The sequence below is a fragment of the Ambystoma mexicanum genome, chromosome 3q, assembly GCF_040938575.1.
Source record: "Ambystoma mexicanum isolate Mex_15411 chromosome 3q, UKY_AmexF1_1, whole genome shotgun sequence".
Classification (NCBI taxonomy): domain Eukaryota; kingdom Metazoa; phylum Chordata; class Amphibia; order Caudata; family Ambystomatidae; genus Ambystoma; species Ambystoma mexicanum.
In genome coordinates this window covers 879495123-879508952 of record NC_090926.1, presented here as the reverse complement: position 1 = coordinate 879508952, position 13830 = coordinate 879495123, and the positions used below count along the sequence as shown (strand labels likewise).

Here is a 13830-nt window from a genome sequence, read left to right as displayed (position 1 = left end):
GACTCTGGCACAATAAGTTGCTGGAATATATGCAAAGAATGTAGTGTCCTCGATGGGCGTACAGACGCCGGCCTACTGTTTGTATACAAAATTAACCATACAAAAAACATGCATAGCAATAGCTACATATTTAGCGATTGCCTCATTTTCATAATTTTTTAGATGTCTTGATATATATTACATTAATAAATGAATACTCATATTTCAGTCATATATATCACATTCAACACTTATGCGTCTTTATTTTTATTAATAGTATTTTTATTTTTATTTTATTGTTTTAGCTAATAAATCAACTTTACACTTTATAAAATTCTCCTTACACAAAACATTTCACAATTTACAGTTCACAAATTTGACTCTAAAAACACAATTTCATTCTAAATATCTAAAAATTATTATGTTTTAAAATGTACAATTCATAAATGTATGATGTAAGCCCAGAAGTCTGTCATGCAACTCCATCTACAATCAATACTTGACATATAATAGCCAGCTTCTTTGATATTTAAAAGTTGCATGAATCTAATCACTGAGTTTTAATGCATACAGGAATTGAAGAACAGCAATTCGGTTGTACTGTGATGACCAGAAAATAAAATGTGCCATAACTGATCATGAGTGATTGTTTGGTAGTCTGATTTCACTTTCTTAAAGTGCAATGTGTGCAAGTCCTGAAGCATTTCACATTTAAGGTTTCCTTATTTCTCAAGTGCAAACAAAAACGACACACATTTTCACAATTGGATATCTGTCCACGCCTACTTAAAATGTCTGTAGTAGGCCACAAGTTGAATCTTAAACGCAGGAAATCAAGCCTATGTGATACAGAGGCTGCTTGTACCAAATAAGGTTTGACAGTGCTATACTTTTTGTCTTGGAATGGACTATCTTTGAAATCATTATATTTCAAACATCTCTCTTGTTTGTATGCAATCCTGCTGGAATAATTTAGTCTTTGCCTTATTTGGATTTTCTAGCAGCGTTTGTATCGAAATGGCTCCTTGCGCTAGTGTCCGAATGGATCTACATGATCCGGCCGTGGCTGATTTTGCCACGGCCGGAAAGTTTGCATGAGAAAGGTCAGAACTACCAAAGGTATGCACCTTTCTCATGCGAACACATGTACATACCCACACACCCACCCACACCCCCCCATCCACAACCTCAACACACCCCACCCACACCTCCAACATAAACTCCACTTACCTTCTTCTTCAAGCTGGGTCCCTGCAGCGCCAGTTTCCCTTCACTTCCGTGATTGGGAACCGGCGCCGCAGGGTCCTTTTCTTATTTTTATTTTTTTACGGAAGGCTGCATGGCTTCTCCCTGCAAACCCCGCTCACTATACTATAAACCTTTGGTGTCCGAACCTTTGGTGGTAGCATTTTTAGACCTTTTTGTACGTGCTACTGTTTAGATACGGTCAAAACGTACAATACTGTCTGAACAATAAGATTCATCCATGTTTTCACAAATTTGTGAGTTGAAGTGAACATATATTGCGACAATATACCTATTCACATTTTTGAGTCTGGTGTCAATAGGCATTTCCTGAACAATGAAATTACTTGCCACAAATTTCGACAATATAGAGAGATCAGTCCCAATTCATGTTGGATCCACACAATTGACACACAGCTAGGAAGATTCAACATACATTTTCAATAACTTCCTTCAAGTTTTTTAACACAATTTCGGAAAATGCAGGTTTCGTTTCCGCCCAAATAATATCGGAGTGATTTTTATTTTGTCTATAAAAAGTTATGACAGGCAGAAGAGAAAACTTTCCATATTTAGCCTTGATTAGTAGGGACTGAGATATCCATGTAGCTATTTTTGTCTCTAGATTCAAGAAATATGGTTTGCCATTTTTATCATTACTGAATAGGACACCTAAATATACATACTGTGATTCAATGTCTAGCACTGTTTTTTGTAATAACCACTTTTTATGAGTTCCCATTGTCTTGTTTTTGTTACATATGAGCACTTTCGTTTTTACTCACATTGTCAGCCAATTATGATCAACATATAATGACAAAGTCCTTGGAGACCCTGTGGAGTTTCTGACATCAACACTAGGTTGTCCGCATAAAATAAAGCTGGTATCTGTTGTCCATTCAGCTTCGGGGCATCAATATCAATATCTTGAAATCCCTCACTCATATCTGATATAAAGAAATTAAAGCGGGCGGAGCCAAGTATACATCCTTGCCTCAGCCCTTGATAAGTTTCAATGAGTGGTGTCAGGACCCCCATCATAGAAGTTCTTACTTGTATTTTTGTGCCTTTATGGAGGGACTGAATCAGACCCAAGAATAGTTAAAGGACAGTTTGCACTTTTTAGTTACTCGAACAATATCTCTCTCGATACCGAGTCAAAAGCGGCCTGAAAATCTACAAAGGCCATATATAGAGGTTGGCCAGTCATAAAATGTTGGCTTTGGATTGCTCCAATGGTCAATAAATTAATTGGCGTGCCCAGTCCTGACACAAATCCAGTTTGAAACGGGTTTCGATGAGAGTTTGTTATTGCCTACAAGTTAAAATCTCTAAGAATAAATCTAGAGAAGAGCTTACCCGGGGCGTCAAGTAGGGCGATCAGTCATGTCCTGCCAACTATCGACCGATCGCCCTACTTGACGCCCCGTTGTTAAGTATCCTGGACCATTCTTCAGGATGCTGTTGGAACATTTTATTGTTCAAACCATCGGGGCCAGGAGCTCTCGAATTACTTGACTTCATTATTTAATATAAAATGTCCTCTTCATTAATATTTATCCGATATGTTGTGGTAAAATTTACACTTTGTGCCTTATCATTTGATTTTGGATTAGCGTACAGATCAGTATAGTAATGAATCCATTGTTCTTGCGTGGTACCATTGATCTGTGCCGTACACAGAGTATTATGATTCGCTGCATTTAAATATCTCCATATTTGTGCTGAATTCTTCTCGTGTACAACCTTCAACAATAGTTCACCAGTTATCTGATCGAGGTGAGCTTTTCTGGCTCGTCTCCAGTTGTTGTACTTGCATTTTATAGTTCTCAATAACGCGGACCTCTCACAAACAGGTTTAAGGCGGACTCGTCTCTTCAGAATACTCATCTCTCCTTTCTGTTCTTGTAGTTCAGAATCAAATGCATGTCTCTTTTTAAATGTATGTCCTGCATTTGTAAATAAATGGACTTTAAACAGTTGCAGGGCATTGATATATGTACCACTCAATGCATCAGGATCATCAATTTGCCTCATTTGATGATCAGTAATGTTATCATTAAGCCAATTTAGGGAGTTGGTATTCCAGAAGAAACAAGTCCTTACATTATTAACCTGTAGGCATTTGGTATAGCGGTTTCTTGTAGAATACTCCACCATCATTTCCAAGTTACATCTTAATGCAAGCAACTCATGATCACTATGAAATTGTTTTACCACTTCAAAGTGTACAATTTTGGGATATGTAACGGAGTCAACATAAACATAATCTAGAATAGAGTGACTTTTCCCTGTACGCCACGTGGGAGCAGGGGGCACGTCTGCCTCAATAGAGCCATTTAACATGATGAGCTGCCATTTATCCATGATAGTTGTCTATGTTTCAAGTGGTATGTTTCTTTTACTTAGTTTATCAGATATACATTGTAGGTTCAAATCCCCTGCAATGATAATATTTGTAATCTCCACAGTGGCAACTATCATGTTGAGCAGTATTTCGAGCTCATGAAAGAATTTTTGGTCAGTCAAAGCAGCCGGATTTCTATACATGTTAATTAATGTAATTACCCCCTCCCCTCCTTCCTGGGTAATCCCCCTTAACCATCTGCAAATGGGGGGGGGGGTGGGTGATGCCCCTTAACCATCTGCAAATGGGGGGGGGGATGGGTGATGCCCAGGGGTAGAGCTTTAAGCTTACATTATTTTTGATTGCTACCATAAGCCCTGAAGTCGGACGGCCTTTATTCTTAATTTTGGCACATATTGGGGAGATGTTTGTTCAGCCTGGGTTGCTTACCTTCTTTGAGGCTGTGGGGCTGCTCTCTGCACTGTCCACAGGGCTGGCGGCTGGGCTCTTATCTTCGTGTGGAACACATTTCGCCATATAGACGTTGTAGTCCAGAAGCATTTTTTGTCGCACACTCGCTGCCATATCCTTCGGTTTTGACTGTGGCACAACTTCATCTAGGCTTCCTTTACTGCTGTTGCGACTGTGTGTGAGAATGGCAGACTGGCTGTTGGTCCTACTGAGTGATGACAGTGCTCCTAAAGGAAAGGAACAAAAGATATCCAAAATGACACACCACAATAAACAACAAAATAAACTGGTAGTGTGGCAACCAAAACCTATGTTTATACCTTTACATGCTTTATTGATAGCTAGCGTTGACTGATTAGGAAAACCAACCTACATGGCCAACAACATTTCTACTCAACTTCAGTAAATGACAAAAGCTGATCTAGATCTCACTGATATACCAAATACAGGGTGAAAATATATGGGGAAAAGAAAGGCGATGCAAAGCATTTTTATACCGTTATACCTTTGCTGTACTAAAGTCTGCCCATTAGCATTGTCTTCCAGGAAGCAGGAATTGGCTACACTTCATCATCCGAGGAGCATTGCTTTGTGCAGTGCTCATCCTCAGGAATGTACTTCCATGAGAGTTCTGGACTGGCCTCAAGAAGCACCAAGGAGTCTTAAGGAATTGCAAAACTTATTCGCAGACTCATATGCCAACCAATGTACCTAACCAGACTGTTAACCCACTATTTGACATTTCTCAAGGCCTATGTATTAAATCTTTTTCAGTCCAGCTAGCGTTCAAACAAGATTAACCTAAAAAGCCAATACAAATACGCCAATAAAAATAATTAAACATTTATAACACGCTTAATACTGGAGACCAGTCCCTAAAGGTGGGACCGGGATTCTAACCTGTGTTGCCCTGCGTTGTCTTCCATGATGAACGCGTTGCCCCTGAGCTATCATCCTGGGCCAGATTAGTTATCCTAACATATCGTAGTCTAAAGAGCATCTGCAAAACAGCAGAATGCAGATGAGGAAACATGCACTAAAGTTAAATCAGTCTTTAAATTCTCCCTCCATATCAAAGTGCCACTCTCAAAACCATGTTCAACAAAACACATCAAACCCTCATACAAATATCTTATTACAATCATACAAACCATTCCAATCATATCAGTATGAATGCCAAGTTTCTGCAATGCAAAGCATTCTATCAGCATATTTCTAACTTCTCCATGGACCAAGGAATGAGCATGAAGGGGGTCTTGGAGAGAGCCCCAATCTCTCCATCAACAGCGATAAGAGATGAGCACTACGCAGCACACTATGGAGGCTGGAAAGATACTGTCACTGCTTCATTCAAATTCAAATGTGTCCCTAAACTCTATGATCCAAAGCTTCATCCCCCTTTGTGAAAGGCATACCAGCTATCATAATACATTAACATTGGCTAACTATGATGGATTTATAGATGATCTAATAGATCATTGCTTTTTCACTGATAAAATGCGAACGCGGGCCAGGGAAAGAAACATGCGCATCCTTTTGACCCTGAAGTAGCAGCAAAGAAAAGGGACAGGAGAGCCCAGTTAAGAGCCATTTCTAGGTTCAGGGATTTGTCATTAACTGAAAAATAAGGAGCCAGAGGGACGCTGAGAATATGTTGTTGGCACCACGTAACAAAATTTCCCAGGCATTCTGGAAATTAACGATCTTAAGAGTGCACCGCCAGCAAACCAACTGAATCCTGTATCTAAGCAGGGTTGGGTGGCACACTACAAAACCATGTTTGCACTCCCAGAGAGACAAGTGGCAAGTGAGTCTATGGTAACTCCTCTTTTTGTTAATGATTGGCACTTACATTTGGATAGTGATCAGATTTAAGAGATAGTTATGAAAATTAGTACTTCTCAGGCCCCAGGACCAAATCGATTATCCAATCTACTGTTTAAAGGGAACCCAGGGGTTTGGCCAATTATCTTATCTATCTTATTCAAATATATTGCAGCTTCTGAAATTCCCTAAATCCTGGTAATCGGCTATATCCTACCAATACATAAAAAAAGGCTCTCGCCAAGAACAGCTGAATTATCGACCAATAGCCACCTTGGACGCCGACAGCAAGGTCTTTGCGACCTTGTTGTTGGTGCACCTAGAGGAATGGCAAAATAAATTGGTTAAGATTAAAAATTGGCAGACAGGCTTCTGGAAGCATCTAGGGACCCTCCCTCAATGGTTTTATTTTAAGTGCATCATGAGTCAAGCATTGTATAAGAAATATGATTGTGTATTTGGCAACTATCAATCTCTCCACCGCATTTGATGCAGTTGATCAGAGCTTATTGTGGGCCAAACTAAAGAAGTGATGGATCCCTGATGGTTTGTTGCACCTAATTATTGGTTTATAGTACGAGTCCAATGTGCAAATTAGGTTGGACAAGCAGGGAACCCTGTAACGAAACAATGCGACATATATAGGAGTCAGGCACGGTTCTGTTTTGGCACCCTGCGTGTTCAACCTCTACATGTCCAATATTGGCGATTTCTTATCACCATCTGCGTTTGCCAGTCCAAAAATTGGCAATATGAAAGCAATGCAGCTAGCCTACGCAGACTTTCTTTTATTTGACTGCTCGAACTTAGGTCTGCAGCACCTGATTACCACCTTCCCAGATTTTGCTAAGTGCCATTCTCTCATGGTAAGCCCTAAAAAAACTACAGTCATGCACTGCCAGCCAGGATTAAAAGCATGACATGTTGGAAACAACTTAATCTAGCAGGGGGATACTTTTGTTTATCTAGGATTCAAAATTACTGTGAAAATGCACAAAAAATACATCAAAGAATGGTTAACGACTCACACAATTGCATTTTCTAATTAGCTGTGCAGAACTGATGCCAAGTATGGGAAATTCACATTAGTCCCAATATTGAGGTTTTATGAGGGGAAGAGTGTCCCCAAAATGATATACAGCATTGAAATTTTAGCACCTTGAATTGTAGATGGATTCATTTGGAGAAAAGCCCTTTGGATCCAGAGTTGTGTGTGCCGCTTGTAGCAACCAGATATGAACTCAGTGCATACTCCTTAAAATCGAAGGCTTGCTGGAAATGTGTATCATTTTATTATAAAAATGTATGCCCAAAGAAGTATTTGCTGTACGCGGTCATATGGAACATATCGGATACGAAAGGGGACCTATATGTTAATGAGTTTTCCAAATTCTGCGTCAGTCTGCTTAGTGAAATTGGTTTATCAGATTGCGATCTGGTGTCTAACCCAGGGAACCCAGGGAAAGTGAAACAGACATTTCTGGATTGCTACCCTGGAGGGAAGGCACACGTACAGATCTTTGAACCATCTGTCAGCTGAGCATAAAAAAGCTGGTACTCTTGGCCGGTTGTAGGTCAAAGGATCGAAAAAAAGGGTCGAATGACAAAAGATTCGAGTCAATTCGAGTCAAAACACCCTTTTAAAACTACACTAGAGCAACAAAAAAAATATATATATTTTTTTTAAATTCGATCCTTTGGTTTTCGGTCGAATGCACTTGACCCTTTTGCATTCGACCCTTTTGCTTTCGACTCTAACTGGACATCCTCTTGCCCCACACCTTGGCATATATACAGATAGAAAAATCAGACGTTGCTTCCTACGATTCAGGCGGAATCTGATATTAACTAGGAAGGATCAGCTTAGATATACACTATTGCAGCCTGAATTTGCCATCTGCTGTTTTTGTAAAGGGGAAAATCAAATTGAGATTGTGAAACACTCTAAATGTTATTAGAAATGGGTGATATTGAGACAGTCTGGGACGGTTGTTTAGCTGCTTGGACAACTTCTACTTTGTTAGCAGTAACTGGATTTTTGAAATCCTTACAGCTACAGAGAGACGATACAGACAATGCACTTGAGAATGTACTGTTTTATATCTTTTTTTTTCCTTTTTAGAGCCTGTTGATTAATTTCTAAAATGAACTGTTTTATCTTGAGGAAATGTGATGATTGTAAAGTTTGTATGCTATTGTAATATGTATTCTTCTCTTCTAATTTTAAAGGTTATTTTTTAAACATATAAGATAATAATAAAATACAAAAATACCAGCTTCATTTCTCCAAGCCTTAGTTGCCCTCCTTATATCTGGGCTGTTTACATCCACCATCAACTTCTCGCTTCTTGAATGCTTGGACCTAGTCTACAGCGGAAGCCTAACCAAAGCGCATCTTATAAAGGCAGATACGGACCTATTGCCAGTCTACCCTTAAATGCCAAGGAAAACGCGATTGTGATTCGACAATGCCGCCGCTTCAAGGAATGAGGATGCTCATTATTGACTACCAGTTTCACTTTAAACTCGAGTGCCGTGCAGAAACAGTGACGATGTGTTGAGAGTAGCGGCTGCAACATACTCAGTCTGTGTCATGACCCATCGGACACGCCCCTTCTGGACCTCCTGGGCCCCGTCACGCCGGGACTTTCACTCTGTTGTACTACCAATATGGCCGCAGACATTGAACGCTGTCTACCAGTCTTCGCGTTCATTGCAGCACACTTGATAAAATAGCCACACCCCTGCGCTTCCGCACGTCTCAACGCTACTGTTAGCTGTGGCTAGACGTGTGCTCCGTAGTTCGCCTTTACGGAGCTTTGTTGCTTTCCTGGTTCCCGGACCCTTGCTCCATTCTATCCCTTCTCCTTCTTACCCAACTTTCTCCCGGAATCCGTGCACCCGCCTCCGAGTGCTTTTTCCCCTTATTTTTTCCAGGATTTCCTGGAGTTTACTATCGATCCCGGATAAAAAGTTGAACGAACCCTGGAAGCCGAAGACGGCCGAGCGGGCTTGTTCAAGACCCGAACCATAAGGAAGAAAACCTCTACAACGGAATTCATCAAGCAGCGAAAACAGGTGAGAAAGGGGGAAACCTGTGACAGTCCGTCAATAAGATTGGAATCAGTTCCATGGCAGATGGTACCCCTGAGGCATCCTAGTACTTCATCCTTTTTAATACAAGAACACATATAGAGAGTGAAACCATAGGGGTACTTGTCAGAAACTTTAGTTTCAAGTAGAATACCACAGGGCCCACCCTTAAGTCTCTGCCTCTTCAGACCTCTAATGACCGTGCACACAGCTTCGATGAAAGCTTTCAGTTTTAAGCTGGCGCACATAGCTAACCAGTGAATTCAATTCAATATGCTGTGCTAAAATTCCAGTGATGAAAGACTCATGTGCAGGTTGTGTTGTACTCAGCCATTTCAAGGCAAGACTTGGCCAAATAAGTCCTGCTTTGTTAAATTGGGTGCCTTTTCCCTCCAGGTTAAATATTTCCCTCTCAATAGTACTTTTAGCACTTGAAAAGAATGCACAATTGTGAGGATACACCCCCTGAGTTGTATAAGTTGAACAGTGGCGGGACATCTATCCCACTCGCCAACATAGAGTTAACAGAACACCCTGTACCTGCAGCCCTGGACGGTGAGAACATGCCGCACATAATAAAAAACCCCACTCTGGGAGGTGGTTACGGAAGAAAATCTACAGAGACTACATGTCAGAAAACTACATCTCCCACAATGCACTATGTTGAATCACGAAGAAAAGCTCCCAAATCACTTAGTTCCAAATTGCATAATGACCTTCACCTACCTTATTACTGCAACAGAAGAAGGGCATTCAGAACGGACAGAAAATCAGGAGGGCGGGTGGAATCCAATAATAACCAGGGAGGTCAGGTGGGAGAGCCCAGAGAGAAAAGCAAGGAAAGGGTGGGGTTGATTCAGGAGAGCACAGAGAGATTGAACACACCTGGACTTGGGAGGGGAGGGGAGAACAGCATTTATAACGCATGCGTGGATTCAGAAGGGCTGTCTGTTCTTTCTCTATCCAGGGAGAAGGCGAGTGCGAGGAGAAATGGAAGGAGGAGGCAGCTGGTTTTAACTGGGCATACTGATTGCCAGAGCCGGAGGCATGCAAGAAGTCCCTATGAGCGAACTCTCGCCGCAGAAAAACGCAGAGGCCATCTGACAGGGGCCTACTTGAAAAGCACCATTTGGCCGGGATAAATGCTGGCTGTTAGACGAGACGGGCATTGATTTATGGACTGTTTACTTTAACCCACGGAAACAAGGAAAGAAAAGGCAAGGACGCTTAAAAGACTTCTGTTTGTTTTTCTTGACATTAATTTGGCCTTAACCCGTGTCACAGCACCAACCCTGATTTAAGGCATTGTTCAGGAAGTGAAAGAGTGCTTCCTTAAAAAAACGAAAAACTTGTTTGGGTTGATATCTGCATTTAAAGTTGTTTTTTGTTGTTCAGAATAAAAAGAATTTGGTGCATCCTCAATTAAGCCTCCCGCCTGCTGTTTAACAGTGGTGGCAGCGGTGGGATAAAGATAGCGCCTCGCAAAGCACAAAACAATGGAAGCGGTAATAAAGACCTTGGCTGAGGGTCAGCAACAGTTACAGCAACTAGTCCAGGTGCAGGGACACCAAGCACAAGCAGACCGCCAAGCCCTGCAGCAGGCAATCCAGGTACAGAATGCCGCCCAAGATCAAGGTAGAGAAGCACTACGAATACTGGGAGAAGCTGTAGCGGCAACAAGAACTCAACATGCAGTTCCACCCACAGTACTGCAGAAATACCAAACGGGGGATGACCCAAGTTTTTTCTTTGTCAATTTCGAACGAATAGCAAGAGCCGCCCAATGGCCACAAGAGAGATGGGCTTTCTTTCTGGCCCCTTTGCTGACTGGGGTAATGCAGGGAGCCTATCAAGCAGCAAATCCCACAGGGGATACCCCATATGTCGAACTGAAAAAAACTATCCTAGAAAGACTGGGAATGGATGAAGAGTCCTATAGGATCAAATATCGGGAGACCAGGCTCAAACCAGGAGAGAGCCCGAGACAACTGTTTTATAGAATTCAGGACCTCGCAGAGAAATGGTTGCAGCCCAGCACCTCCACCATTGGGCAAATCAAAGACAAAATCATCCTTGAACAATTTGTAGAGGCCATGCCCGGACCTATACAGAGGTGGGTCAGACAACACCACCACCTAACACTACCAGAAGCCGTAGACGTAGCAACTGCCTACCAAAAAGCCGGTACCCCAAGGTCCTTCATGACACCCCAAGTGAAACAAAGCGGAGACACGGCCATCCTGCGCAATGGGCCTTACAGATCGATATCGACAGAGCCCAGACCTCGGCCAGAGATCAGAGCGTCATCAGGTAATGGGGGTCCGAGAACCCCTGGGGGCCCACAATGCTTTGAGTGTGGTGAATGGGGGCACATAGCAAGATTCTGCTCCCGAAAAGCAAAACCAGAACCGATGGAGATTGGAACCATTCAGTCACAGGAAATCCGAAGACGGCGACTCCCGTACGTGATAGAAGTAACTGTGGACGGACACCCCGCCCAGGCCCTGATGGACAGCGGAAGTCGTCAAACAGCGATCCAGCCCCATGTAAGCAACCAAGAAGATAACCAGGTGAGCGGAGTGGTTGTGAAATGTGTGCATGGGGACGTCAAAGAGTATCCTACCAGAGACATTACTTTGGGGATAGAGGGGGAGCAGATTCCAATAAAAGCAGCAGTGATACCTACCCTACCAGCCCCAGTCCTGATAGGCACCGACTTACCCGGATTTGAAAAATGGCTAAAAGAAGCACCGTATTCCGGATCAGTACTGAAGGGGTACCCAATTCGGGAACGGTTGTCACGGGCACAGAAAAGAGAGAATAGGTGGGGATGGAGGGCAGAAGCCCAGGAAATAGCCCTGATAGATTGGAAAGTAGAGGATCATATACCCTCATTCCGCACCGAATTAGAAACGGATGACTCACTAAAACGGGCAAGAGAACAAGCTCATGAATCAACCCAAAATACAGGCTCCACCCCATATTTTAGAGAGAAGCAAGGTCTGTACTACAGGATAACCAGAGGGGTAGATCACACAGAAAAAGAACAACTATTGGTACCTCTGTCCTACCGCATGAATTTGGTGCAACTAGCACATGACCACAACACAGGGGGGCACCTGGCAGAAAATATGACTCTGAAAAGACTACTCCAGAACTTCTACTGGCCGGGGATATATGCTGAAGTGGCTAAGTATTGTCAGGAATGTTCCATCTGCCAAAAGACCAGTAATCGTATTCCGCCTCGAGCCCCGTTGCAGAGGATGCCCCTTATTAAAGAGCCTTTCCAACGAATCGGGATGGATATTGTCGGTCCCATGGAACCTAGCAGCCGAGGGTATAAGTTTCTCTTGGTGGTAGTGGACTATGCCACAAGATACCCGGAAGCGTTTCCCTTACGAGGTATCTCAGCTAAACAAGTCTGCGACGTCTTGCTCCCCTATTACGCCCGAGTGGGAATACCACAAGAAATAGTGACAGACCAAGGAAGCAATTTCATGTCCCTTGTAATGAAAGAAGTGTGTAAAACATTAGGAATAAAGCATCTGAAAACTTCTGTGTACCACCCACAAACTGATGGACTTGTGGAAAGATACAATCAGACCATAAAACAAATGTTAAGAAGGGCCACAAGTCCCACAGGATTGGGGTGGGACAGAGCACTACCATGGGTACTGATGATACTCCGCGACACACCACAATCCTCAACAGGATTTTCCCCTTTTGAACTGTTATTTGGAAGGCAACCAAGATCTATTCTGAAAGTGTTAAAGAAAACGTGGGAGGATCAAGAAGAGAAAACATTGTCTGAGTATGTAAATGACTTACAAGAACATCTGGGGCACCTCCGGGAATTTGCACAAGAGAGGTTAGGTCGAGCCCAACTACAACAAGAAAAATATTACGACCAAGGGACTCGATTACGTACCTTCAAAGTGGGAGACAAAGTCCTGGTCCTATTACCAACAACTACCAATAAAATGCTGGCACAGTGGAAGGGTCCTTATCAGGTCACAAAAGTCTTAGGACCGGTGAACTATGAAATAGCCCAGCCCGACAGAAAAGAAAAAAACAAAAATTATCATGTAAACCTGCTCAAATTGTGGAGAGAGGATACCCCACAAATACTGTGTGCAGCCCTCTCAGAATTATCGGTGGCGGAACAGTTGGTGCCCAACGCACCCAGTGGTTTACATGATGTGATGGTCGGGCAACAACTGAGTAAGAATCAAATAGCAGAGTTGTTTGGATACCTTGATCCTGTATCAAAAGTATTTTCCGGACTGCCGGGGCGAACCAACCTGGTATCGCACCACATAAAAACAGAACCAGGCAAAATAGTCCGCCTCAGACCTTATCGGATACCCGAGGCCAAACGGGAAGACATAAATAAAGAAATAAAGGAAATGCTAAGACTGGGCACCATCATACCATCCAAAAGCGCCTGGTGCTCACCAGTGGTACTCGTACCTAAGCCTGATGGGTCCACAAGATTTTGTATGGATTTTAGACAATTGAATGCTATTTCTCGCTATGAAGCTTATCCCATGCCTAGAATTGATGAGCTATTAGAAAGGTTAGGAGCAGCAACATACCTAAGCACATTGGACCTCACAAAAGGGTATTGGCAAATACCACTGCACCCGGAGGATCAAGAAAAGACAGCGTTTGCAACCCCTCAAGGCCTTTTCCAGTTTACTGTTCTTCCTTTCGGTCTGCATGGGGCTCCGGCCACTTTTCAAGCCCTGATGGACCAAATCCTAAGACCACATGAACCATATGCAGCTGCCTACTTGGATGATATTGTTATTTTCAGTACCACCTGGGAGGAACACTTATCCCATCTAAAAAAAGTAATCATGGCATTGGGA

At 42.6% G+C, this 13830-nt stretch overlaps 1 protein-coding gene across 2 annotated transcripts in view; it reads right to left on the bottom strand.

Moving 5' to 3' along the window:
- TEX2 (testis expressed 2) overlaps nucleotides 1-13830 on the bottom strand; it is a 1181730-nt gene that overhangs the window by 487816 nt on the left and 680084 nt on the right. For both annotated transcript variants that reach the window (XM_069654999.1, XM_069655000.1), the window contains exon 5: nucleotides 4022-4269. In XM_069654999.1, coding sequence (XP_069511100.1) covers nucleotides 4022-4269 — 248 coding nt within the window. The remainder of the gene's footprint in view (nucleotides 1-4021; nucleotides 4270-13830) is intronic.